Source organism: Ursus americanus, chromosome 28 (assembly GCF_024610735.1).
Source record: "Ursus americanus isolate L20-20 chromosome 28, mUrsAme1.1.p, whole genome shotgun sequence".
NCBI lineage: Eukaryota > Metazoa > Chordata > Mammalia > Carnivora > Ursidae > Ursus > Ursus americanus.
The window spans coordinates 37,285,555-37,312,759 of record NC_142154.1 but is presented as its reverse complement, the minus strand read 5'-3'; the positions used below and the strand labels follow the sequence as shown (position 1 = coordinate 37,312,759).

The window sequence follows — 27,205 nt, the reverse complement described above, 5'->3', positions numbered from 1 at the left end:
AGATGGCTGAGCAGGGCTGGGGCAGGCGGCCTGGTGGCAGGCAGGGAGCGTAGTCCTGAGGACCAGGCTTGGTCTCAGACGGCCTCACCACTCCTGTGTGCTGGCTTAGCTGAGCCCCACACAGCCAGGAAAGAAAAGTGAAGTGGCTTATGCTGCGGAGGGAGGAGATAAATAAAGTGAGAGCAATCAAACTGACAGGGATTGGCTATTTCATGTTTAAGTTTTGTTCTAGACCATTCTTTCCCGAAATGTGGCCTACAAAACTGGTTCTAAAGTATGTCATCAAAAGAGTTTCCAGCCAAACAAGTAAAGAAAAAAAAAATGTCAAATTACACACATCTTCCAGAAAAGAAATATTTCCTGACTCATCTTGATTTCAGCACCACCTTAATACCAAATCTGATAAAATTAAAGGCCAATCTCTCATGAACATACCAACAAAATTCTCAACAAAAATAATTATGGATAGAAAAACGCAACACTGCCGGCTTGAGGGTTGAGTTTATTTCAGGAATGAGAGACTGGCTTAACATTCCAAAATCAATCAGTGGGAATAAAGATAAATGTCAATAGAATAAAAGTGAAAAATTATATGATTACTTTTGCAGATGCAGATAAAGCACTGGATAAAATCAATACCCACTCATGACTTTAAGAAAAAACAGTTCGCAACTTAGGAAGAGAAAGGAATTTCCTTAACTTAATCAAGAATATCACTAAAATATCCGAAGCAAACATCCCACTTAATGGTAAAATCCTGAAAGATATCTTCAAGACTAGAACTGAGGCAAGGATGTCCCCGTCATCTCTTCTGTTCAATGTTGTACTGGACGTACTAGCCTGTGTAAAAAGAGAAGGAAAAAAATAAAAACATAAGGATTGGAAAGAAAGAAATAAAGCTACCATTATTTGTAGATGACATATGTAGAAAATCCAAAGGAATCTATGAGTCAAACTCTTAGAGTTAGTAAGTTGATTTAGCAAGGTCATTGGATGCAAGATCGGTATATAAGAATCAACTATATCTCTATATAGAAACAACAGACTATGTAAATGTTGTCTGTTAAAAATGTCATTAAAGAATGAAATTTTAAATAAGATACCATTTCATATTACCAATCAATGACCTAGGACTCGACCTGACATAAGATGTATAAAAACTCTACAAACTATAAAATATGTTATTTAATGGAGGAACATGCCATGTTCATGGGTTGTTAAGACCCAATGTTGTAAAGATACAATTCTCCCTGAATCGATTTATAGATCCCATGTATCAAGATTCCATCATGTTTTTGGGGGTAAATTGACAAACTAACTCTAAAATTTAAATGAAATGCAAAGGACCAAGAAAAGCCAAGGTAATCTTAAAGCACAAGCAACACAGTTGGAAGATTTATACTATCAGATAGCAACACTTATTTTAAAGTTACAGGGATTCAGTGTGGCACTAACATGAGGACTTTAAAAAGTCCAGTAAAACAGAAAAGAAAGTCCAGAAACAGATGCATACATAGACGGATCCTTGACTTATGACAAAATCGGCTCTGCAGAGCATAAGGAAAGTAAAGGTCTTTTCAGTAAACACTGAAAGATAACTACCTAGAAAAACAAAAATCCTGACCCCTACTTCACATCATCCACACAGATCAATTCCAGGTAGACTGTGGACTGAAATGTGAAAGGTAAAATAATGCTTGAAGATAAGACAGGAGAATATATTCATGGCTTTAGAATAGGCAAACATTTCTGAGACAGGGTGCAGAAAAGACTAACCATAAAGGGAAACACGGACAAACTGGGTTACACTGAAGAACTTCCATTCATCAGAAGATGTCAGTAAGAGAGTAAAAGAACAATGAAACAAAACAAAACACACACACAAACAAACAACAAAAGACATAAACCAGATGGGAGAAGATATTTGTAGCACATATCTGACCAAGGATTCATACCCGATACATACAAAGCACTACAAAGCAATGAAAAAAAAAGACCTAGTGCAAAAATAGACGAGAGACGTTAGGAGGCACATCATGAAAGAGGATATCCAAATAAACCTGAAGTTGTTTAACCTCGGCCACCGGGGAAATACAAAACCAAACAACGAGATACCAACACATACACGCAAATGGTTAAAATAAAAAAGCCCGACAATATTAAGGATTGATGAGGATGTGGACATCTGGAACTCTCCTGCACTGTTGGTGAGAAAGTCAATTAGCATTAGTATCTACTACTAAAGCTGAAATCTAAGAATTAAAAATTAATTCACACATAGCTTCCGGGCCTTTTGGCTAAGATCAAGTATGTATCTGCTAGTTTAATAATATTCACAACAACCAGGGATTTTATTTGTTAATGTATTCTAAACCAGATTAAATAAAGATTCTGACCACAGTCTGGCATTTTGCAAACAATCAGGATTTATCAGGGAGCCCCACCAGGGAGTATCTCTGGCTTAATACAATGTCATCCCTACCAGGATGTTGCAAAGCCCTGTTGAGAGGGGTCACTGGGGTCATCCCCATGACCACAGGGGAACATCATGTGAAGAGGCAGAGTAAGTAATCTGAGTGCAGAGAGGTCAAATGAGGCCAGATGGGCAAATCCTTTAATTCCCTCATCACTGTCTGCCCACTCTTGTCTGTGTCTTACTGTACGTAAGACTGAAGAGGCTTCTCCATCCCATGCCAGGAGATGGTTTCCCAGCACACTGGGAGCGGCTCTTTATGCCACAGGATCAGACAAGTCCCAGTGTGACCAGTAAGTTATCCACCCCATCAGCCTGTTCCAACAGGGGACCTCTGAAGCATAGGGAGTTGTAGGGGACACAGGAAGGTTAGCAAGTTTCGGCATTCTCAGATTCACATTTTCAGCTATCAGTAGAATTCTGAGCTACGGGGGGAGGACCAGTGTTGTTGAGACCCACGTGTGAACTGCCTGTCCACTGAGCTGGTACAGGCCACCCTCCTCCTCCCTTACCTCTGACCCAGCATCTGCATCCTAATAGATACGCCCTACTCAGCTCTACACTTGTTTCTGGAGTACTTGAAGAGTTTGAGGATTCTGGAAACACCTCTCTTTAGAATAGCAAGGGCTACAGTGTAAGACGTGATCTAGTTAGAACATACACTAAAACGACAGTCGTCTCTGCTAAACAGAAAACGAGGCTCAGATCATGACGTGATGGAATCCTTCAAAGGAAAGAAAGTATTCTAGGCCTCACGGGGGTTGGGGAAGCTTCAGCAAGGATGGGACCCTGACCTGGACCCTGAGGTTCAGGGAATGGCCTGTGCAGGAAAAAGAGCAGAGAGCCTAACTGCAGCTTGAGCCAGGGAGCAGAGGCGGGACAGAGTGAGGGGAGACCAGCTGCATGACTCAAGCAGATAGTTTGCGCTGGGAAGCAGTGGGCAGTAAGACGGAAGGGGTAGGTGGGGGTAGAGCTGCGGAGGGCCCTGAATACTGACTCCATTCAGTAGATGCTGGAGGACGCCCTGAAGGACCTGAAGGCGCGGGCTGAGGGTGGGGGAGTAGGGATATTGGCAAAGCCAGTCTGCGCACGCTGCTAGGACCTCTCCACGGGTCTGTGCCCGTTTGGCTGCATCAGAGCCGAGGGGTGAGAGGCAGGGCAAGTGGGGGTTGTGGGAACTGGTCTACGTGGAGCCCAGGCTCTGACATTAGTACTGTTTTTAAAAGATCTCCACTGTAGTCTGAATGACTTCATCCTTGTCCGTAGTGTCCATAATCTATGTGCCAGCGACTCACATACTAAATTCTCCAGGTCTTCTCTGAGATCAAACTCATGAACACAACTGCCTGCAAGGCATCTCTCCCAAGACTGTCTCAAGGGTGCCTCAGACTCGACATACCCAAAGTGAACCCCTGAGCTTCCCCTCCCCCAAACCGTTCCTCCCCCAGGATTCCTTGTCTCAGGGATGTCTAAGGTATACAAACTGAGGACTCGCGCCCGACACTTTCTTCTCTTTCGCCACTGCCCATCTCAAATCCCTGCCACATTCTCTCTCTTAGATCTCTGGAATCCAGCCATTTCATGCTACCTCCACCACTAACATGGGAGTCCAAGCCCCCCTTATCTCTTACTTGGACAACTGGTGTCCATGTATCCTCTTACGCCCTAATATTATTATTGTTTCATATACTGGGACAAAAGCAATCATTTCAAAACAGCAAACTAAGCCAGTTTCTTGCTTAAAAGCCTCTAATGGTTCCAGCTGCTCTCGGAATAAAAACCAAACTCCTGACAAGGGCTTCCAAAGCCTTGCAGTGTCCGGCCCCTACTACCTGCCCTCCTGTCTTACTCTACCACGATGATACGAGTCTTCAATTGCCTTGGTCTCTTGGCCCAACACAGGCCCTTTGCATATGCTATTCCAAATTTTTGCTACCTTCTTCTTCCTTGTCTCTTCTGCACTAGTTTATGAAGCTTTATTCTTCACAGCTCAGCTGAAACATTATTTCCTCAAAAAAGCTTTTCCTGATCTGACCCCCAAACTTGGATAGATCTACCCAGTACAGTGGCTTTTAAGATTTCTTTTTTATTGTGACCCATAATATGAAATACATTTGACTTTGTGACGTAACATAGACATACGTAAGTTGAATAACAATTCTTACCCCTACTATATGATACATATTTTCTATTTCACCTAAATTCATTACAGAACTCAATTTGAAGAAAAAAAAAAAGGCCTAATCTTACAGAACCATACCTTTCCTTCAAAGCACTCAGCACATTTTTTTATGATTGTTGGATCAATTAACTGGATATTAATCTATCCCCCTCAAAACCTGTATTAGGGAGTATTTGGTATTTTGCTCACCATTATAGCCCTCGTACTTAGGAAATTAATCTGAGCCTTAACAGGCATTTGATAAATATTTGAACAATAGAAACAGAAATCATGACTAACCACTTTTTCTTTGTAGTACATATCACAATCATAACTCATTGTCTGTATAATTAAGCTTCTCTACTCAGATTCTAACTCCAGGAGAGCAGGAATCATGTCTTTTTTGCGCTTTTTTATGTCTCCAGCATTTAATATCGTCCTGGTGAATGGTAAAAACAATTTCCCAGGAACACAGTTCAAGTTCTGGTATCCGTATCCTGGCCAGCATTGAGTTACTGAAGTTGACAGGTGCCTACTGCCCTGCACAGTTATGCATTCTAGCACCAACTGCCTCAAAGACTGACCCTTGCTTCAGAGACTATGAGAAACTCAGTTTATTCCAACGGGCAAATGGAACCTACACTGGAAACAAATTCTTCATAGATAGCCAGATGTGCTAAGTCAGAACTACTGTATGGGCACACACAAAATTTGTTTACAGTTAGGGGTGCCTGGCTGGCTCAGTCAGGAGAGCACACGACTCTTGTTGATCTCGGGGGCATGCATTTGAGCCCCACATTGGTGTAGCGATTACTCAAAAAGTTAACAGTTAATTATACAGGAATAGCTTATTGGTTGTAAGCATTAAAAGAAAAAAAAAAGATTTAGTTGGAAATGCCTCATGTAATCTCTAGTCCCTAAAATGTATCACTGCTTATACTTCATAGCACTCCCATTCCTTCTATATATTCTATATTATTATTTGAATGGAACAAGACATACTTTGTACTTACCTTGTGATTCCCAGGATAGCTTCCCTGTGGACAAAACATGTAGAAGTAAATTGCTACAACGGAGGATATAATCCCAGCTAAGCTGCTTGATACACCCTTGCACCAGTCACGTGGACACAGGAACATGAATGGGTTTAGAGTGATTACGTTCCTTGGCTTGTAGCAAATCCTTTGATGTCATAAACTCAGCCACTTGGGCTGAACATTCTTAGTACCTAACATGTAACTAATCTCTTTATTTCATTTTCTAATGTTTCTTGTACTTCTTAAATGCTTTTTGTACCTCACAATCCAGGGTCTCCTCTACTGGGAAATAGGACGAACAATATTCTTATACACAGGACATGACGAATCAACACATTTCTTGTTAATCTTTGAATTTATTTCTCTATTTTCATTGATTTATGTTCAATATAAAAAGAATACAGGTATAAAAAAGACATGACTTAGAAAAGGTCTACTGGCTCTATAGGACCGTATTCCTAGTTCTGACTGAAGAGCATAAAAACCAACTAACAAGAACCAGCAAGAACAATGGCCACCCCTATCATGAGGACTGTGGTGTATAAATACCTTTTCCACTGAACAGGAACCAGGGGTCACTGGAGAAATGACTGCTTCCTGGTTTGGGATAGGAAATGGCCAAGACAAACTTGGAACAGAATATGGAATTGAGTGGGAACTCAGGAACCGAGTTAAAGGGGCTCCCACTGACCAAAGAAAGGTGAGGCAATTGATGAAGAAAATAGTAACAATGGTTTGGAAGACAAATATGTTGAGATCTGAGTCCATGATGATACTTAAAATTCACTGGTCACCTTTGGAGGATGCTAGGGGACCAGCTCATTACTTTGAAAACTAGTAAAAAAAGGAAAGACTTACTTGCCTTTCCTAAACAAATGGTACCCTAGGGTAACCAAATGGTTGATGACGGGATGTTTCTCTTTTTAGAAGTATTCCAGCTGGGGCCTGGGCGGCTCAGTTGGTTAAGCGTCTGCCTTCAGATCAGGTCATGATCCCGGAGTCCTGGGATGGAGCCCCACATCGTGCTCCCTGCTCGGCAGGGAGCCTGCTTCTCCCTCTGCCTGCCGCTCCCCCTGCTGGTGCACGCGCTGACAAATAAGTAAATAAAATCTTTAAAAATAAAGAATATTTCATAGGGCCTATGAAATACTCTTGTCAGAAAATTCCAATCCATATGTGGTTAAGAAATGTGTGCACTCGAGGGGTGCCTGGGTGGCATAGCGGTTGGGCGTCTGCCTTCAGCTCAGGGCGTGATCCCGGCGTTGTGGGATCGAGTCCCACATCAGGCTCCTCCGCTGGGAGCCTGCTTCTTCCTCTCCCTGCTTGTGTTCCCTCTCTCGCTGGCTGTCTCTATCTCTGTCAAATAAAAAAAAAAAAAAAAAAAGAAATGTGTGCACTCGGGGCACCTGGGTGGCACAACGGTTAAGCGTCTGCCTTCGGCTCAGGGCGTGATCCTGGCGTTATGGGATCGAGCCCCACATCGGGCTTCTCTGCTATGAGCCTGCTTCTTCCTCTCCCATTCCCCCTGCATGTGTTCCCTCTCTCGCTGGCTGTCTCTATCTCTGTCGAATGAATAAATAAAATCTTTAAAAAAAAAAAAAAAAGAAATGTGTGCACTCTTGAGGAGTGCTGTCTGATAGAAACATGGGATCCATATATGTAATTGTGCAGCTCAATTCAAACTCAATTTCAATTCAAACTCTCAATTTCAAGTGCCCAATAGACATACAGGTCTACCCTATTGGACAATACAGCCCTAACCACTAAATTACAGGAAATATGGGAACAGAGGAACATGCTGCCACAAGGATCCAATTAGTAAAATCCAGACTGGAAACTCTTCAGGAAAAAATGACCCAATTTCTTCGAGAAAAAATTGCAAGAGAGAGACAGTACAAGAGTACACAGGAAGAAGTAAGGAAGACCTATGGATCATCAGACAGTTAAGAGACGTCACCAACCAGTAACAACATATGGATTGCATCTAGATCTTAATTTAAACAAAGTGCAAACCACACATTTATGAGATAAGGAGATCTGAATACTTACTGGGTATTTGATGATATTAAGAAGTCATTTCCTCCAGCGCAATAATGGCACTATGGTTAAGTTTTTAAAATATCTTTTAGAGCTACGGATACTAAATACTTATGAATATAATGTCTGGGATTTGCTTCAAAATAATCTAGAGGGGTGGGGATGTAGCTAAAACAAGATTGGCTATAAGTTGACTGTTATTTGAAGCCAGATGATGGGAAAAAATTATACTGTTCTCTTTACTATTGAATGTTGGAAAATTTCCACAATAAATTAGAAAAGACTGTAGTTAAAGATTACAATGACACTGTCCATATTCTCAGTAGTACAATTTGTTAAAGACACTATGTCTTTCTTTCTAAACCCACAAAGTACCAGTAGCTACCGCTACCACCACCACCACCACCACCACCACACAAGGCAATAAACCAGGAAAAACTTAACAAAACAAAACCAAACAAACGACAAAAATGTTTACTTTATTAAAATTTTGCAGAAGCTGAATGAGGAAAGACGGAATGGTTTTTTCCACCTGGGGTTAAATGCCCCTTGGGTTCTGCCGAGTTTTCCTGAAATCTCTGCTTCACACTCGTGCTCCCATCAATGCAGATGTCTTAGTGACAAGGCTGCCTGGACACTGAACACATCATACAATTCATCTTCTATTTCTACTCTTCGCATCTCATCAGAGAGCAAATGGTGGAGATTCGTAACAAAAGGACACACAGGTCTATGGGGTTATGTGAGGCCAATCGCATTAGATTTAAGGTTTATGAGCTTAGGCGTACGCTTTGGAGTGCTGGCTCCCATGCCCTATCTGATAACTCTGAAATGCAGAGTATATAAATTTAACAGTGCAGATTAACAGGAAAAGAACAAAGATGTTAGCATCTTGCACCCACCCCCCCGAACTTCCAACTACATGAAATCATTTCCAAAGTTGGTGTCCTTTCCTGCTTACCCAGAGTTGGATTCCACAAAGTCTGGGGCTTGAGGTTCACCTCCCTATAGCAAATGTCTATCTGACAAGTTTGCATTTTGGAGTGAAAATGCGTTTCATCAACGTGAAAGTGTGTGCAGTGATTTGGAAGGCAACAAATTTGGGGGCAAAGGCTCAAGCTAAAAAATAAAAATGATATTTATTCAGCTTTTTGGAAATATAAATAACACAACAGATGACAAAGAGCAAAACAAAACAAACCCCTGACGTGTTATACGATCAATCACTTCCAGGCACAATAGCATTTATTAATGAACGTAAAAAAATAAATTTGATTTTATTTTTGTCTGCTTTCCTCCCAGCTTTAAGTACATGGGTGTTTTTGGAAGCTTGAATTTCTAAGAAAATTCCACAGCTATACCGGCCCCTACGATGTGACTGAGTGAGCTTACAGTCCCACTCCCACAGGGAAATAAATGTCCATCATTGGGGATTCTGGGGAACTTAAAAAACAGGTGTTTTTGTTAGGATTCATTCTCACAGGGGAAAATGCAGCCATTATCCACTAAAACACAGTCCAATATGGGTACAGGTTTTCCAAGTTCTCAGGACTACCAGACCAGGCTGCTGAGCTTTCCTGGCAGCCCAGCCTGCAGCCTGCAGCCTCTCAAGCTGCACGGAAAGTGGGATCCACAAAACCAGAGATGAGGCCTTTCTGACCTTTTCTCCTAGAAGTCAGAGCGTTCTCTGGGTAGGGAGGGTAAGGAGGTTTTACGGCAAGCCTGCCTTCACACTCAGTACTGGGGGAAGGCTGCTAAGTCTACCCAGTGCACACTTGTGTTGAGTGTATGGAGTGTACTTACCCATCACCACACAAGGCAGTTAGGAGTAAATGAACAAGTCACTCTGGACCAAGCCCCTTCAAAACAGAGGCAAATTTGGTGAACCAAGGCCACTGCCTGTGGTAAAAACCGCAGTTCACCTAGGTCCTTTCCCGAAGAACCATATTAATCTCCTGATTCAAGAGGCATCTCTGGCCAAGACAGAGCACGCAAGGAAAACGCAACTTCTGGGTAAGGCAATGCCACACGGAGTTTAGAGGTTGTGGTTTAGTCTACAGCACAAGAAGACGGTGGCATCACTAGTAGTTACAGCTGGAAAGAGCCTTGGCCGGACCACAGTCCTGGAGCATCTTTACTAATGCAGCTTAATGGCCGTTGCCCAGATGTCGTTGCTGGGGAGCGGGGGAAGGACCCATCCTTGGGGAACGGAGTTGCCTTTGGGGTGATCGGATGGCACCAGGTACTGATCCCAATCATGCCTTAATAAGAACATTGTAGAACAACTGTTTATTTCGGTTTTATTCCAAGCAAGACGTTCAGCAACTAAATATTCAGGACTTAGCTTTCAAATGACTGATGCACTAGTCCACCGCAGAACTCGATTTCCAGGCGTTATGCAGAAGACCGTATTTCTTAAATGTACATATAAAGGGTAAAAAACTGCGAAGAACTTACGATCTTATGGGTAACCAAATAATGAATATACAGTCGATCCTCACTCTCTGCAGGTTCCGTATTTGCAAATTTGCCTATTCACGAAAATTCCTCTGTAGCCCCACAATCATTACTCCTGGTGCTTTCGCGGTCACTTGCCAACATGCACAGATAGGGAAAAATCTGAGTCCCTGACAGGCAATTCCCAACTGAGGCTGAATAAGGTGACACTGTCTTCTTGTGTTCAGCCTCATACTGTAAACAAATGTCCTTCCTGTAGTCTCTTTAGTACCACATTCCCACATATCTGTGCTTTTGCTGGTACTTCCGCTACTGAAGACGGCCCCCAGGTATACTGCTGCAGTGCCTGCTAGCAGGAGAAGGCTGGGGTGTGCCTTACGGAGGATACGTGTGTGCCAGAGAAGCTACGTTGAGGCAGGAATTACAATGCCGTTAGCTAGGCGTTCAATGTGAATGAATCGACAATAGATATTAAATAAGATGTCTTTGAAAAGAAATCCACATAAAACGATGTTATGTATTGACTGGTTGATGAAACTGTGATTTCAGGCTCACAGGAACCTAACCGTGTATGTCCTCGAGGGGCAGCAGTCCAGTATTCTCTAATTCAGTACCTGCAGCTTGATAGAACATAGCTACCGGGAATGAGAATCGACTGTACTTACGTTTAAAAGCTAAAACTTGCATATTCGCCAGAAATATGCTTTTTCCAGAACACAAGCTTGGTATGCTAAAAAGCATCATTAGAGCTTTGGAAGGAACCTGAGAGATCACTTAGTTCAGTGGTTTTCAAACCAGGCTTTCGAGACCCCTAAGCCCCAAGCAGATATTCTGGGAAACACGAAGTGTTTCCAGTCAATAACAGATTTGAACTGCCTATGGAACCCACTCATTCCAACTACTTTACAAATGGATTTCTCATTTGTCTTTGCTACTGCTGAAGTTTGAAAGCCACATTCTAGTCTACCATTTGCATCTTGTGGGTGAGGAAAGTGAGACCCAGAGAGCTGAAAACTTGACCCAACTCATTAGTAACTGCAGATTAAGATGAGACTCCTTGTTCCTAGCTCTCCTGGCTTTGAGAGAACTCACAAGCTGGCATGGGACTTAAACATAGGCAAGGAGGCAGGGGGGGTTTCCTTCCCTTGGTCTGTTTAGCAGCAGAAGAGAATTAGGAAAAGGAGGCCAATACTTCCTTGTCAATACAACAGTTACAGCATGAGACAACTGTTGGGCAAATGACAACCTGAGTCTCAGTTTCTTCACCTGTTAAAACAGAGACTTCTGCTTCTCAAGGACTGAGAACTAAAGGATGCCACACATGCCTTAGAACCTAGAAACTTTACATAAACCCAAAAGAACTTTAAAAAAGAAGATAAAGCAATAGACCTCAACAACACAAGCACGTCAAGTGCTTCTTGCTACCCAAGGGGAAGGCAACATGGAGAGTGCCCCTCTGACCTTATCTGGATGAGTGCTGGAAGGGAGTGCTCGGCTTGGAGGTAATACTGTCGGAAGGGTTGCAAGAGGTGAGCGAGCGGGAACTCAGCTGAAAAAGAAAAGGCATGTTACCACATCCTCATGCTTCGTATCTTGAGTGTATTTCTCAATGCAAGCTGACTGAGCCTGTGACTATGACAATATGACAATGTGATCAAATATTTAATCTTTACCCATGATTTCCAATATAGTTTAAATTTCAAATCTTTCAAATTTCAAATCTAGAATTTCAAATAGGTCCCATTTGCTGCCTACCACCTCTTAGCGTAGGTTGAGATCATCCATGAGGAAAAAGAGCTGCCAATCGAGTATTTTCCTTTTCTCCCCTGGTTACAGAGGAACTTACCTGGATCCCCAAATAACTTGGACTCAATTTCACGCTGCTGAAGTAAAATTTTCTCTTTTTCTTTCCTCTGTTTCTTTTCTAATTCTCTTTTCCTCTCTTCCTCTTGTTCTCCTTCCAACATGACTCTGAGGGCTCTCTCTTCAGCTTCGTATAATTCAGAGCGTTTTTTAATGAGTTTTCTTAGTCTCTGAAGATGATGCTCAAAAGTCTCATCTGCTGAGGCTGGAGGACAGACCCCTAGGCAGAGATGCAAATGGCATTTTAGATAGAACTGTTTATCACAAAATCTGTGTTCTAATGAGAAGACTCAAAGTCCTACTTACATTATGAATCTGCAAATTCTAACCAATCATCAAGGCTCAATTTGATCTTGAGTCTCCAATTAATCTGACCCCATGCTGACTTTCCCTAACTCCTCTCTCTGGATCATAGCACTTAACCTGATTTTATTTATTTCTAATGGTTTTGATCCTTTGGTTGGGCACTGAGTCACTAAAGAGAGGATCTGTCTTATACTTCCTCACTCTGATTGCTCCCAGACCCAACTAATAAATAATCCTCCGGCTGATGGAGTCTGAAGCTCTGGGAGAACACAGTTGGATAATGAGGAAGAAAGATACGTAACCAACCACACTGACCTCACAGTCTGCTGCGTAGTGTAGGGTGACCAAATATTTCAGTTTGCTCAGTTTTAGTACTGTAAGCCCAGCATCCTGGGAAACCTGGGATGGTTAGTCACCCTGATTTAAATGTGAGGTCAGCTAGTGCCACAATTGGGAATACAGCTAGTGTCACAACTGAGAAAATCTGATTACAGACTAGTTAGTAGGTGATATGAAAGGATTATTATTAATTTTAGGCAATACGGCTAGTGCCACAATTGGGAAAATCTGATTATAGACTAGTTAGTAGGTGATATGAAAGGATTATTATTAATTTTGTTACTTGTGATAACTGCATCAGAGTTGACTATGGGTATCTTATTTAGGGTTCTATTTTTGTGCATGAGTGTAATTTTTTTTTTAAAGATTTTTTATTTATTCATTTGAGAGTGAGAGAGAGAGAAAACGAGAGGGGGAAGCATTAGCGGGAGCAGCAGACTCTCCCCCCTGAGCAGGGTGCCCGATGTGGGGCTCGATCCCAGGACCCCAGGATCATGAGATTAAGCCTCGAGTCAGTCTCCATACTCATTACACAGTCTGCTCCTCCCTCTCCTTCTGCTCCTCCCCTGGCTTGTGCTCTCTCAAATAAATAAATAAATAAATAAATAAATAAATAAATAAATAGAATCTTTTAAAAAATTTCATAAGGAAAATGTTTTAAAATTTAATGAACACTTGTGTGGGTCGCAGTTGTGCACTCACTGCCACATGGCCCTGCGATACAAAAGCTGCTGAAGCTGCTGGTGATTCATCCTGGAATGATGTGGGTGTGGGCCATCCTGTTAGTTCTCGAAGATTTTAAAGGCAAATGTATCTATTATGGAAGCATCTTAACAATACCAGATACAAGGAAGAAACAGAACCGAACATAATCAACCATTACTTCCCCGTTGAGCCTGCAGTCACTTTTGTTTATTAGCACTGTCACCTGGTTTAACATAATGTGGAATTTCTACATCTCCATTTCCATTCTCTGCATTCTTTTCCAGTCTTTATAATTATTGAATGGCTCTATCTGTTTCATCAAATCAATGTACCATAATTTACTTAACAAGCTCCCTACTTCTGGACACTTAGGCTGTTCCAAATGTCCTATTATCATATAGTATTACAATCAATACTCTTGGGCAGGTTACTTTTTTCCTTCTACAGATTATTTCTGTAAGATAAATCCTCAAGAGAAGAAATGTTTATGAGTACTTCCAGGATGGCCTAAATGTGGTACTAAACTGCTTCCTAAAAGAGCTGATCAAGGCCTTTGGAGGTCTGACTCTTTTCTCCTTCAACCATCGCCACTAAGTGTTGTGGAATTCGCTCTCCTATCCTCACCTCCAAGGCTAACGTTTCTCCAGGTCATTTTCTCATGACTGCTTTGCTTGAACACGTTTCCAATCACTCATTCCCAACTATGGAAACTCTACAACTCAAACCCATCTTCTACTAAGTTGCCAACTATTTTCCAAATACACACAAAATTCTTAAGCACTGAGAAATTCAAGTTGTCATTACCCTGTTCCGTAATAATTTCATGATTGTTTAATTTCTTTACTTAGACCAGGAATTGGCACACTTTTTCTGTAAAGGGCCAGCTAGTACTAAAATCTGCCAGTACAACGAAAATACAGACACTCCATCAGCCCCAAAGTGCCCCCAGACTCCATGACGAATGGTGGCTTGCTCCCATCTCAGGCTGCTGGGCCTGCACCACGAACCCACACCTCCATCAACCTTTATCACCTCTGATCACGATGACACATTCCCTCAGCAATGGCAATCCTCACCCAGTCTTTCTCGTGACCCCATGTCCTGACACGGTTTAGGTTCCCTCCGCCTCTCCCACTCACTCCTCCAGTTCCTGCAGCTCCTACATACCAATGCCTTCTTCTTTTACCTTCAGCCTTGTCCAGTCTTTGAATCTTGGCATGATGAGAAAACCACCTGCTACCTCTGGAGTCCTATTAAGCACGACTCTTCTCTTCTCTGACTAGGACTTTCTACCCTCCCAGTGCTCGTATCTCCTTCTCCCTGGAGACTGTCGGCCTCACTAAAACCTCCAACTGAATGTATCCAAATCCACCCCCCTTCTACCCATCCTCACCAACACTTGTAGTCACTCTTAAAGCAAAACCCCAGGAGCCCTGTGCTCACCCGCCAGTTGCAGAGCGCTCCTGGGAGAAGTCATCTGATCACGTGCTCAACTATATTAGCTGCGCCCACAGCCCCTCCCTACAGCCATACTCCCACGGATCACTAGCTGGCTTGTGCCATTCTTCATAGCAGTTATTTCAAACCTTTACTGCTCTCCTAAAGCCTTCCTTCTCTACTGTCTCTGAGCAAACCATCGAACCTAACTCAGGGCAAACAGGCTAGTAGGCAGAAATCTCTTAACTTTCAGCCCCCAATTTCACTCATCTGCATTACTACCCTTCCTTGTCTCCTTCATTTTCATTCCAGTGGAAGATAGATCCTTCTGGTGGCTCAGTCAGTTAAGTGTCTGCCTTTGGTTCAGGTCATGATCCCAGGGTCCTGGGATCAAAAGCCCCATGTCTCCTTCTCTCTCTGCTGCTCCCCTTGCTTGTACTCTCTCTCTGTCAAATACATGGATAAATAAAACCTTAAAAAAAAGATGGATCCTTCTACACTAAGTTAATCCCTCCACCTGGATCAGAGTCTCCCCACCTCCTGCAGGGCCTTGAGCCATCAACTATCCCACCTGCTTCTCTCTGACCCTCTCTCTTTACTCATTCCTTTGCTTGGCAATTAATCATGTTCAAATTTCCCCCATGACCCTAAGATTACCACCCTGCCCCTCTACACTGTCAGATACCAATCTTGCTCTCTCCTTTCCTCACAGGCAAACTTTTAATAAGCTGAACTCACGGTTTGATCTTCTTACCTCCTATTCCCTCTTTAGTCTAGCCTAGTCTGGCTTCTACCCGTACCATTCCGCTGAAATGCACCGAGCATAGTTCACCGATGACCTACTGCGCACTAATTCCCATGACGTTCCTCAGTCTTTAGGTACAATCATTATTCCCTTCTTACAGATGAGGAAACCAAGGCAAAGAGACGTTTTGGTAACCTGCCCACGATAACACAATCTGAGCATCTGCCTCTTTTCAGGAGGGAGGGGACCTACCTTCTCCTTCTATCTCTCTGACCTTTCTTGTGGCCACCCCTTTATCCATCTGGATTTTGACATTCCCTAGGATTTTGTCTTTTTGGCCCTCACCTCGCACTATACAACCGCCTTAAGGTCATGCCTACTTGTGGCTGCATGCTGATGACTTCTTATCCAGGATGTACCACAGGCACCTCAAACTTACCACGCCCCAAACTGAACTCACCAACCCCAAATCGTTCCTCCTCCCATTGCTGAGTTCCCCAAGTTATTTACTTATACATTCCCCTTCTCCTTTATTCATATTTTTAAAAGCCATTTACTTTTCTCCAAGTCACCATCTGACCCTTAGTTCACACTCCCATATTATCTATGCCCAAACTACCAAACAGCCTTCTCAGTCTCTCTTTTCTCCCTCCCTCCTAGATGCTCCAAACCGTTCTCTGCTCCACCAGCGCTGATCACTGCTGTCATTTCACTTTATGCTTAAAACCTTTCAATGGTTCCCCTCAGCTTTAAGCACAGGTGAGAAGTCTAGTCTGGCCCCTAAGACAGTTTGCAGTGTGACCCTGCTTACATATCCAGCCTCATTCTCTCAGCCCTTACCTGGAGGTACACACACCTTGAGGGAAATGCAACTAGCAGCTAGTTACCAAATCATTTTACATTCAAGTCCATTAACTCCACAGAGGCTGCTTATTTTTACAGATCACAATTCCTCCAAAATTTCCTCCTTCTTTTGGACCAAAGTGAGGAAGACTAATAGTGAGAAATTATGCTAGGAAATTTACTTGGCAAAAGTTTACTGACCACTCACCTTACAGAGGACATGAAGTAGAAGAATATTAAATAATAGCCCTCAGGTTTTCATTCCTCAAGGAAGAGATAAGGGTAGACACCATAGATGCAAATTCCTCTTTGACTCATGAATGTGCGGGGTCATCTGCTTCTGAGGCCTGAATTTGAATCAGCCCCTCTGAAGGCTGGCATGCAGGAGCTAACCATTCGGCTAGTGAATGAGCTTGGCTGAATACACAATGGTCACATCCCAATGAAACTTTATTAAGGGTCTGACTCACAGGTTTCATTTATATTTTAAACCACACAGGGGAAGTCACTTGCTATCATGGTATTTGCTAATTTGTGTATTCTCCAATATCCCTGGTGAATATCAATGGCCTATAGCCTCCTAAATAAGGCAGCATGTGGTTCAAACCAGGTGCAAGTGAGAAGGAGGTCATCGCAGCCCAGATCAGGAAGGATAGAGAATGCTGCATCTGTATTTAGTTTTGGAGGACAGTGAGAGCTTAAAATGGAAAAGATGGAATTGAGGGCCCTCCACAGAAATAGACTGGCAAGAGCAAAGATTAAGACAGGCAAATGTTCAAAGCACAACTAGGGATCTTCTAGAAAACCAGTGCTCCCCCTAGAGGCAAGAGGAGATGACTGAGGTTTTCTGATCCAAAAGCACGTGTAAGCTGAGTACATCCATACAGTCTGCAAGGCACTCCCTGCCCGGTCCAACCATTCACACCTCTTTAAATATCAATGTTTCAGGTTGAAAACATATCTGAAGGAGCATACCAAAATTTCAACACCTTCTGACGCACCTAGTAAAGGTAGGATAGCTTTTGCCTTGGTACATGGGCAAAGGTGACCAGCCATGCCAACCTCACTCAGAAAAGCGTGGCCAGGAATGCCTGGGGTGGGAATCATGAGTCAAGGGAAAGGCAGTGTACTGGGTTCCCACACCTGCCTCTCTTTTCAACCTTGTCAACCAAGGGGTAAACAAAGTCTGAGGCTTCCTGCTTCAAAAATTCTGAGGAACTGCTGACAAGCTTTATTACTCTATTGGATGAAAATAAAAAATTATCAAATATTTTTCCTTCAAACTTTTTGGGGGACGGAGGGCGCGAGGGTAAAGAAAGGGAAGGAGCAGGGCAACAGAGGAATAAATACAAGAGGAAATGCAAAGCCATGGTTACCTTTCCTTGCTGCTGCCTCTTTCCTGAGTTTCCTCAATTTCTCCAAGGCCCGAAGAATGTCCACCATTCTTTTGGTGTCTGCTTGCTTTTTCCTCACTTCAGATAAGACACCATCAGCAGCAGCTTTAAGTTCCTGCTCCTGGAAAGAGAGTCCATGAGACAGACCTAGTATTAGGAACAACATTACAGCAGAGAGCAGCTGCCTAGCAGTGAGATTTCAGATCAGACAGTTGCAGGGTTAAGAGTTTCCACCGGACGCCAATCCCAATTTCCTAGCTGGACACAACTCCTCTCCCATACTGGTCCAGCCGAGGGATTATCTTCTCTGCAGTTTCTATGTGGGTGCTGATCTTTGCTTCTTCCTTGGAATTTCTTCAAGTGTGGTCCAAGGAACATCTGCACCAACTTTAAGTTGGGGCTCTCTTTTAAAAATGTAGACTCCTGGGGGTGCGTGGGTAGCTCAGCTGTTAAGCGTCTGCCTTTAGCTCAGGTCATGATCCCAGGGTCCTGGGATGGAGCCCTGCATCGGGCTCTCTGCTCAGCGGGAAGCCTGCTTCTCCCTCTCCCACTCCCGCTGTCTCTCTCAAATAAATGAAATCTTAAAAGAAAATGTGGACTCCTGGACCCAAAGATTCAGACTAGGAGGGAAGATAAGGAATGGGTTGGAAGGGCCAGGACTCTACAATTCTGTCAGTGACACACAACACATGTAGCACGTACTCCAGTGTTAAGTGCCTAGGATGTTTTGACATGACAGCCTTTCAAACAATGAAGACCCTATCCTACTCAAGTTGGTTCACTTGTAGACAAAATGACTCTGGTTCTTCAAACCACCACTCACAGGACTGGGTCTCCAATCCCCTCACTGTGGATGGTAAGAAAGATCCTTTTGCCTAAAGCTCTCTTCCCATCTATCAAATAAATGCCTGTAATTCCACCATTACAACCACACCATACTGTTTCCTTCTTATGCTTCTGTTACCCTCTCTGCCTGAACTGCACCTGTTGCTTTCACTCGGCTTTGACATCTCCTTTAAGACACAGTTCAGATGTCACAGTATCATCCATATGATCCCTTACACCATCCCCCAACGGACTGGTTATTCCTTCTCTGGGTCCCTACAGCACCTACAGCTGAAACCCTAACACATACCATGCTGTATAGACACGGTCCCCATGAGGCTCTAAGCCCCTCGAGGACAAGCACTATATCCTATTCATCCCTATCACCAGCACCGGGTCTGGCACATAATGGGTCCTTACTAAATGCCTGTAGAACTGATGCAAACTTCCTTAGATTATGGTGTTGCCTCCAAGTATTACTCTTTAAAGCACTGGAGGTATGAAAACAAAGCTTGCCATCACATTTCGGGGGGGGGGATTATAGCAGATTCTAGGGCAGTAACACACACAAGGAGGATGAGGAGGGAGGAAACCTTAGCCGGTTGTACAGAGTGAAGGGAAGGGGGAAGCACCTCAAGACACTCATAAATAATAAGAATGCCTTCGACAGCCATCTGACCAATTTCCATTTTCACCCTGGCCCCTACCTAAGATCAACAGGCTTTGGAATCAGCCAACCTGGGCTCAAATCAGGAGTAAAACGGTTACAAACCAGTTGTGTGATTGTTGGCAAGTTAGTTTCTCTATGCCTCAATTTCCTAATCTGTAAAATGGCGAGAATACAATTTACCTCTCAGGGTTGTTACAGGGATTAAAGATCTGGTATATGCAAGGGCTTTAGCATAGTGTCTAGTATGCAGCAAGTGCTCAAAAACACCACTGTTAAACCTGGGGATATGTGGATTAAAATTCCTGGGGCAAGTCATCACTACTGCTGCACCAGCCAATTAGGGTAAGGCACCAAGTGCTCTATATTTTGTATTAAAATCAGCAGACCAATACAAGAAACAAGGACCCAGATTTCTGTTCGCCTTGAATGTTAAGTGGACAGAACACTGTAGTAGGAGACAGGACGTCTGTCATCCCTGCAACGCCACTGTGTAATCCTATACTTTGTGTTTACAGGACTCGCAGTGCACCTAGAGCGCTTGTGTTTTGTACTATGCGTCATTTACACGCAATCATCATGAAGATATGAGGTCGGAAAGCCTGGCTATCTTTTTATTTTACGGATGAGGAAAAGGAGGCTTAAACATGGGAAACGACAGCGCAAAGCCTCACGGCCCTTCAGGTTCCAAAACATCACTACCCCCAGCCCCTGAGCATCTGCTGCTCTTACCCGCTTCTTCTCCTCCACCTCCTGCACGCACTTGACCCTCCAAAGGTCAATCTCCTGCTCGCGCTCCGCTGCTCGCGCGGCCTCAGCCTCCCGCTCAGCTTCGCGTTCCCGGGCCCTCTCGCGAAGCCGCAGCCGGCGGCGCCGGACCCTCTCCAACCTCCGCCGCGCCTCACCCACATAGGCGGCCTGGGTCAGCAGCTGTAGTCTTTCGGCCAGTTGGGCGCGCAGCGGCGCGGCCTGGGCATGCAGCAGTACCCAGGCGGCGCCATCGGCCTCGGCCTCGCGCAGTGCCTGGCCCAGGTCGCGCAGCCGCCGCACCAGGCGCAGAGCCCCGCGCAACCGCGCGCGCACTTCGCCCAGGCTGGGCCCGGCGGGCGCGCGCGGAGGCAGTGGGCAGCCGGCCCGCCGCGGGGTTCCGAACACCGCCTCTAGCCACTGCCGGTCGCGCAGGCGCTGCAGGGCCGCGTCCCCGAGTACGTCGGACGGCGGCGGCGCCTCAGGCCAGTGCGGGCTCCAGGGCGGCCCCGGGCCTGGCGGCGGCGGCCGTAGCCGCTCGCCACCGTCGGTTCCCGGGAAGGGCCGGCACTGGGGCGGCGGCGGGGGCAGCGGCGGTGGCGGCACCGGGTAGAAGACGGCACCACCGTTACCGCCGCCGCCGCGAGAGGCTTCCCCGGGGGCCCGGGGCTGCAGAGCCAGCGGGGGCTGGAGGAAGGGGGCGGAGGCCCCCGGAAAGGGGCCGGGCCGCTGGGGAAGAGGCGGTGGGAAAGCCGGGGAGGGCAGCGGCGGTGGCGGACAGCCGAAGGGAGCGGGAGGCGGCGGCTGCGGAGGCGGCGGGCCTGGGCGACCCGGGACGAAGAAGGGCGGCAGAGCCATATCCACGATGGAGGGAGTCTGAGGAGTGACAGGAATTTGAGTGGTTCCCCTAGAAAAAGTGTCTTCCGGGAGGAAGTGACGTAATACACGCGCGACGCGAATACGACGCGCCCGGCCCGGAGAGCCCCACGCATATGTGGGCATTCATTCGGTTCTTCAATTTCTAAATACCGCTCTCCTTGAGCATTCTAGGCGCGGAGCCAGCTGCATTGCAAACATTGTAACTAACAGATACAGTTTCCTTCGTGAAACTACCTGTCTAGTAAAGAAGACGCATTCATCAAGTAATCGTGCAAATGCAGATTGGAAGTACTACCAAAGTGGAAAACACTGGGCAAGAAGAGCTTATAAGAGATTTTGACTTAGTCAAAGAAGTTAGAGGAGCCTGTCCTAAAGATTTCAGCCTTCTGGTAAGTAGGAGTTAAATAGAAGAGAGAGAAGCACAGTTCAGGTAGGAACAGCATTTGCAAAAACTCTAGTAGATAGTAGGTCTAGTCGGGAAACTGAAAGAGTGCCAGAATGGAAGTGATGTGATGTTGGGGTCCTGGAGCTAAGAGTCAAGAAAGAATTCTTGAGACGTTTTCGGTGCAGAAAAGGTGGTTTTATTAAAGCATAGGGAAAGGACCTATGGGCAGACACAGCTGCACTGGGATTGGTTATATACTTTTAGTTGGGGTGGGGGTAGAAACAAAGGAAATTTCCGAAAGGATTTTCAAGTGTTTAAAGAAGACTTGCAGGATCCTGGAGGTCCCTCTATGGTCAAACTGGGGTTGCTTTTTGCCTCTAGCAAAGCATTAACTTTAAGATAAATTCCTGCAGGAAAGTCCTACTCTGCCTGTCTCAAGTATTTGTCAATGGGCTGCAAATTGTAAGGAAATTAATTTGATCTACTATTTCCTTTTGCCTTTGTTCTCCATGTCCGGATGGAGCCCGGAAAGCCTGGAGGGAGCCTGGGAGGACAGATCATAGCATTCCAGGATCTCCTATCCTAAAAACAATGGGAAACCACTGGAGGGTTTTAAACTGGAGGGGAAGGAAAGGCCATGCTGCAAGAGTAGGTATTTAAAAGTAAACTGTTTTGAGATAATTGTAGATTAGTGTGCAGTTGTAAGAAATAATACAGGGAAATCTTGTGTGCTCTTCACCCAGTTTCTCCCAATGGAATTATCTTGCAAAAGTGTAGTACAATATTACAACCCAGACACTGACATTAATATAGTCAAGATACAGAGCATTTCCATTCCATCCCTTCCAAGATTCCTTTTATAGCCACACCCACTTCCCTTCCTTAACCTCTGGCAACTAACCTGTACTCTTTTATATAATTTAGTCCTTTCAAGAATGTTATATAAATGAAATCATACAGTACATAACCTTTTGGGATTGTTTTTACTCAGCATAGTTCTCTGAAGATTCATTCAGGCTGTATCAATACTGTTTTTTTTTTATTGCAATAGAAGTGCGCAAAAAAGGTGTGAATAAAATGAAACCACTTTTTAAAACCATTCACATATTGAAGGATATTTGGGTTATTTCCACTTTGGAGTTAGCATGAATAAAGCTGCTATAAACATTTGTATACAGGTTTTTATGTGAACATAAATCTCCGTTTCTTTGGGATAAATGCCCAGGAGTGCAATTGCAGGGTCATATTGTTGCAGGATTTTTTCTCTGTTGGTGCCTGCGGTTCTTAGTCCCGCCACTTCAAAGAATGAAGAGGTAGAGCAGACAGTGGCTGCGAGGCTTATTGATAGCAAAGTGATAGCACAAAGCTCCCAAGGAGGAAGGGGACCTGAGAGGGTTGCCACTGGAGTTTCTAAGTCTAGGGTTTGTTGGGCTTGTTGTGGGCTTGTTGACAGGCTGTTTTAATCTGAGTAACCCTCCCTGTGCCTATCACCCGATCAGCTTTTTGTCACCTATCTATCATATAGGAAAGGGGGGAGGGCTCTTTCCAGGGTGGTGTAAAATCCTTTTAAGGGTGGTTTCCCTCTTGGGGGGGGGGGACGGCTTGTCCGTGCCTTCCAATTATCCTTCATCCATATGGCACTTGCATGTTTAGTTTTTAAAGAAACTGCCAAATTATTTTCAGAGTGGCTATACCATTTTATAGTCCCACCAGCAATGAGTGATCATTTCTCTGCATTCTCACTAGCATTAGCTACTATTTTTTAAATTTTATTTGCACTTCCTTAATGGCCACTTATGTTGGATAACTTTTCATTACACTTATTTGTCATCTGTGTGCCCTCTTCATTGAAATATATCTTTTGCCCATTTTCTAACTGGATTGTTTTTCTGCTGATATTTTAGAGTTGTCTACGTATTCTAGATACAAGTCCTTTGATATGTCCCGGTTTATAGTTTGTCTTTTAATCCTCTTAACAGGGTTGGGCTTTTTTTTTTTTTTTTAAAGATATTTATTTATATGAACAGGGGAGAGAGGGAGAAGCAGGCTCCTCACTAAGCAGAGAGCCCGATGCTGGGCTCGATCCCAGGACCCTGGGATCATGACCTGAGCCAAAGGCAGACGCCTAACCTTGACTGAGCCACCCAGGTGCCCCATTGTTTTTGCTTTTAAATAGAACAGATGTTAATTTTAATGAAGTCCAACTTACCAGTGTTCTCTTTTATGGATTCTGCTAGTCAGATCAAGAACTCTTGGGGCGCCTGGGTGGCTCAGTCGTTAAGCGTCTGCCTTCAGCTCAGGGCGTGATCCCGGCGTTCTGGGATCGAGCCCCACATCAGGCTCCTCTGCTGGGAGCCTGCTTCTCCCTCTCCCACTCCCCCTGCTTGTGTTCCCTCTCTCTCGCTGGCTGTCTCTATCTCTGTCGAATAAATAAATAAATAAATAAATAAATAAATAAATAAATAAATAAATAAATAGAAATCTTTAAAAAAAAAAAAAAAGAACTCTTTACTTAGCTCTACATCCTGAAAATTTTCTCCTGTGCTTTTTCTAAAAGTTTTGTAGGTTTACATTTGACTTTGTGATCCAGTCTGAGTTAATTTTTGTATAAGGTGTGAAACTTAGGTTGAGGTTCTCCCCCCCACCCTCCCCACTTTGGATGTCCAGTTGATATCACATTAGATCTTTACTTTTCAGAGTGATAGTAGAGGACCCCTTGGTTAAGAGTCCATATCTATACTGATTGAGGGATCAGAAGGCAAGCTGAGGACAAAGCACAACTGACATCCCACAACCACCCCACCCCCCCAGGTGGGATTTGTGTGACACTCTTCAGGCACTCCTGGCTGCCCTAAAACTAAGGGAAGGGAAAAACAAACGGTTAACTAATAGAGACCACAGGAGTCACCATCAGTTTACAAATGTCTTAGTGATTTACAAGGAAAAAGCATTCTCATCAATAGCCTAACTTTCGAAAACCCATAGACTCAGTTTCCTGGAGCCCTAACATCACCCTCCCCTCCATAGTGGTGTCGAAAACAAAGGTAGAAGGGAACGTAAATAAAATTTCCTTATAACTGAAGCCCATTGACAAATACTTGAGGCAGGCAGAATATAACATTCCTTCAGGAAACTCCCAACTATCTTAATGTTAATGCTTTGCTAGAGGGAAAAACTGCCTTAGCTTTACAATAGCCGGGCCTCCAGTATTCGGAGAGCCTTCTTTAGCATATGGAAGTCCTCTGGACACTTCTCTTTCCTTACCTCTCCCAACTCCCAAGTATTTAAGTATATAATTAGCCATTCCTCACAACCCCAGTGCAGCACTCTTTCTGCCCACGGGTCCTGTCCCTGTGCTTTAAATAAAACCACCTTTTTGCCTCAAAAAATGTCTCAAGAATTCTTTTGACCGTCAGCTCCAGACCTCACCAGCATTCCAAAACTGCATCATATACCATGAGAACTATCAATGCCTGACCCCACATCCCAAGAAACCTCTAATATTTCTCAGAAATTTTTAATAACATTTTTACTTATATCATTGTAAATACTGTACATAAAGGCTTCAATTTTTATCTTAAATTTATTATGTAAGATAACATATAATTTCTAGATATTCAGTTGTCAATACTGATGTGGGAAACAAAGACAAAATGTATTTCCTTACTATCTACAGCCCACTGACAAGTCCTTAAAACGGGCGGAGTGACACTCCTCTAGGAACTCCGCTGCCTAGATGTTAATAGTTTGCTAAGGACAAAAGGCAATTTTAGCCCGACCCCCCAGAATCCTGTAAGTCTACTTTAACATATAAAAATACCTTTGGAAATTTCCTTTATCTCTACTCCCCAAGATGCAGGTTGGCAATCATCCTGCAAGCATATGACCTACTGATACACATCTGAAGGGTTTCATGACTAAGGTTTTATTAGACAGTAATAAATGACTTTTCCCAATAGCCCCTCAAGGTCCGGAAAACCTTGCTTCAGATTCCTTAGAGACTTCCCCTATCCCTAACCCTCCCAACTTGGAAGTATGTAATGGGCCACTCATGACCCCAGTGCAGCTCTTTCTGCCCATGAGTCCTGTCCCCATGCTTTGATAAAACGATCTTTTTGCACCAAAGATGTCTCAAGAATTCTTTCTTGACCATTGGCTTCGAACCCTAACATCTTTCCTACATCAAATACCATTTATTACTAAATATTCTTTTTCTAAATTGAAGTATCACCTTTTCCAATACTAAATTCCTATATTTGGCTTCATTCTTTTCCAATACTAAATTCTCATATATATATTTCTGGTTTTCCTTTTCCATTGGTCTATTCATTCATGCACTGGTACACACTAAAGTTTTTAAAGCTTTATATTTATATGTATATATATTTTTAAAGATTTTATTTTACAGAGAGCGGGAACACAAGCAGGGGGAGTGGGAGAGGAAGAAGCAGGCTCTCAGCGAAGCAGGGAGCCCGATGTGGGGCTCGATCCCAGGACCCTGGGATCATGCCCTGAGCCAAAGGCAGACACTTGACTGAGCCACCCAGGTGCCCCTATATTTATATTTCAGTGAAGTTTTTTAAATAGAAGAGGGAGCCCCTCCGCACTTTTTTTTTTTTTTTTTAAGATTTTATTTATTTGAGAGGAGAGAGGGAGAGCATGAAGGGGAGGGGCGGGGGGGGGGGAGAAGCAGACTCTTCGCTGAGCAAGGAGCCCAAAGTGGGGCTCAATTTCAGGACCCTGCAACTGAGCCACCTAGGCGCCCCCCTCCTCATTCTTCTTTCAGTGTTAAGTGGAGAGGTTATGGAACCAGTCTACTTGGGGTTAAATCCTGGCTGTTGTTTACTAGTTGTGTGACCTTGGGAAAGCTACTTAAGCACTCTGGGCTTCAGTTTATTTATAATAGGGGTTGGTAACAGCACCTACCTCATAGAGTTCCATTAAATGAACACAGTGACATACAGTAAGCACTATGAGTGTACATTATCATTTTGCTTTTCATTCTTGTTTATTTTTCCTTATGTACTTTAGAATCTATTTCCCTACTTTCAATTTTAAAACTTCTTGGTATCTTATTGCAATACTAAATTCATAAATCAATATAGGGTTAATAGGCACCTTTATAATACTGAGTTTCCCCATTGAAGAACATGGGATACCACTTATTTCCAGATATGCAAAATACCTACCCATCTACTCTTCCACTACTATACCCTTAGTCCAATCCATTATCTTTAAAAAAAACTTTTAAAAAAATAATAAAAAAATAAATAAAAAAGACCTGAGTGTGTCTGATTCAATCCTTGCTCCTCTATAGTCCGCTATACTGCAACCTGAGTGGTCTTTTAAAACTTAGGTCAGATATTTCCCTGTGCAAAACCTTCCAATAGCATCTCATCTCGCCCAGAATCTAAGTCTGAAAGGGAACTGGAAACAGGAAAACCAACTTTTAGTTTACTGTGAAGTGGATGTGAATTCAAAGTTTTGTTTGCATGATGAGAACTCATCTGAAAAACAGGAGGAAAATGATGAGGTAAGAGAGGGCCAAGTGCTGGAGGACTGTCCACAACGAGGCCTCTAGTCATTTCCCCTCCATTTTCCTCAGAGCCTTCCCTTCCCAACAATCTAAAATACACATCTAATGATGGGCAACTCTCCTGGTTAATACCCTTTTAATAATGCCCTACTATTTTCTGCATAAAATTACAACCTAACATGGCTTACAAGATATTGTTTTAAAATGTTTGGAGCGGGGCGCCTGGGTGGCGCAGCGGTTAAGCGTCTGCCTTCGGCTCAGGGCGTGATTCCGGCGTTATGGGATTGAGCCCTACATCAGGCTCTTCCACTATGAGCCTGCTTCTTCCTCTCCCACTCCCCCTGCTTGTGTTCCCTCTCTCGCTGGCTG

At 43.8% G+C, this 27,205-nt stretch overlaps 1 protein-coding gene across 4 annotated transcripts; it reads right to left on the bottom strand.

Annotated features, from left to right (window-relative positions):
- Position 1: 1 nt before the first annotated feature.
- Positions 2-20,894, bottom strand: PDCD7 (programmed cell death 7). Of its 4 annotated transcripts, none has more exons than XR_015722158.1 (6): positions 20,022-20,894; positions 17,780-17,918; positions 12,012-12,248; positions 11,627-11,714; positions 701-840; positions 2-152 (listed from the first exon to the last, which is right to left on the bottom strand). XR_015722158.1 is itself a non-coding variant. In XM_087856857.1 (5 exons), the coding sequence occupies exons 1-5, from the start codon at positions 20,892-20,894 to the stop codon at positions 816-818; spliced, it is 1,362 nt and encodes a 453-aa protein (XP_087712983.1). In that variant the 3' UTR covers positions 490-815. The 4 variants fall into 4 exon arrangements, 2 of the variants coding, with proteins under 2 accessions (XP_087712983.1, XP_045666616.2); XR_015722157.1 differs by lacking the exon at positions 2-152 and adding an exon at positions 6,530-6,759 and having other exon boundaries at positions 490-840; XM_087856857.1 differs by lacking the exon at positions 2-152 and having other exon boundaries at positions 490-840.
- Between the last annotated feature and the right edge of the window lie 6,311 nt (positions 20,895-27,205).

Excerpts from the sequence above, each read along its gene's own strand:
- PDCD7 (XM_045810660.2), bottom strand. The coding sequence starts at position 20,894 with ATGGCTCTGCCGCCCTTCTTCGTCCCGGGTCGCCCAGGCCCGCCGCCT. Across the intron at positions 17,919-20,021 it reads AGGTGGAGGAGAAGAAGCGG|GAGCAGGAACTTAAAGCTGC; the intron begins GTAAGAGCAGCA and ends CTCTCTTTCCAG. Across the intron at positions 12,249-17,779 it reads AGAGGCAGCAGCAAGGAAAG|GGGTCTGTCCTCCAGCCTCA; the intron begins GTAACCATGGCT and ends ATCTCTGCCTAG.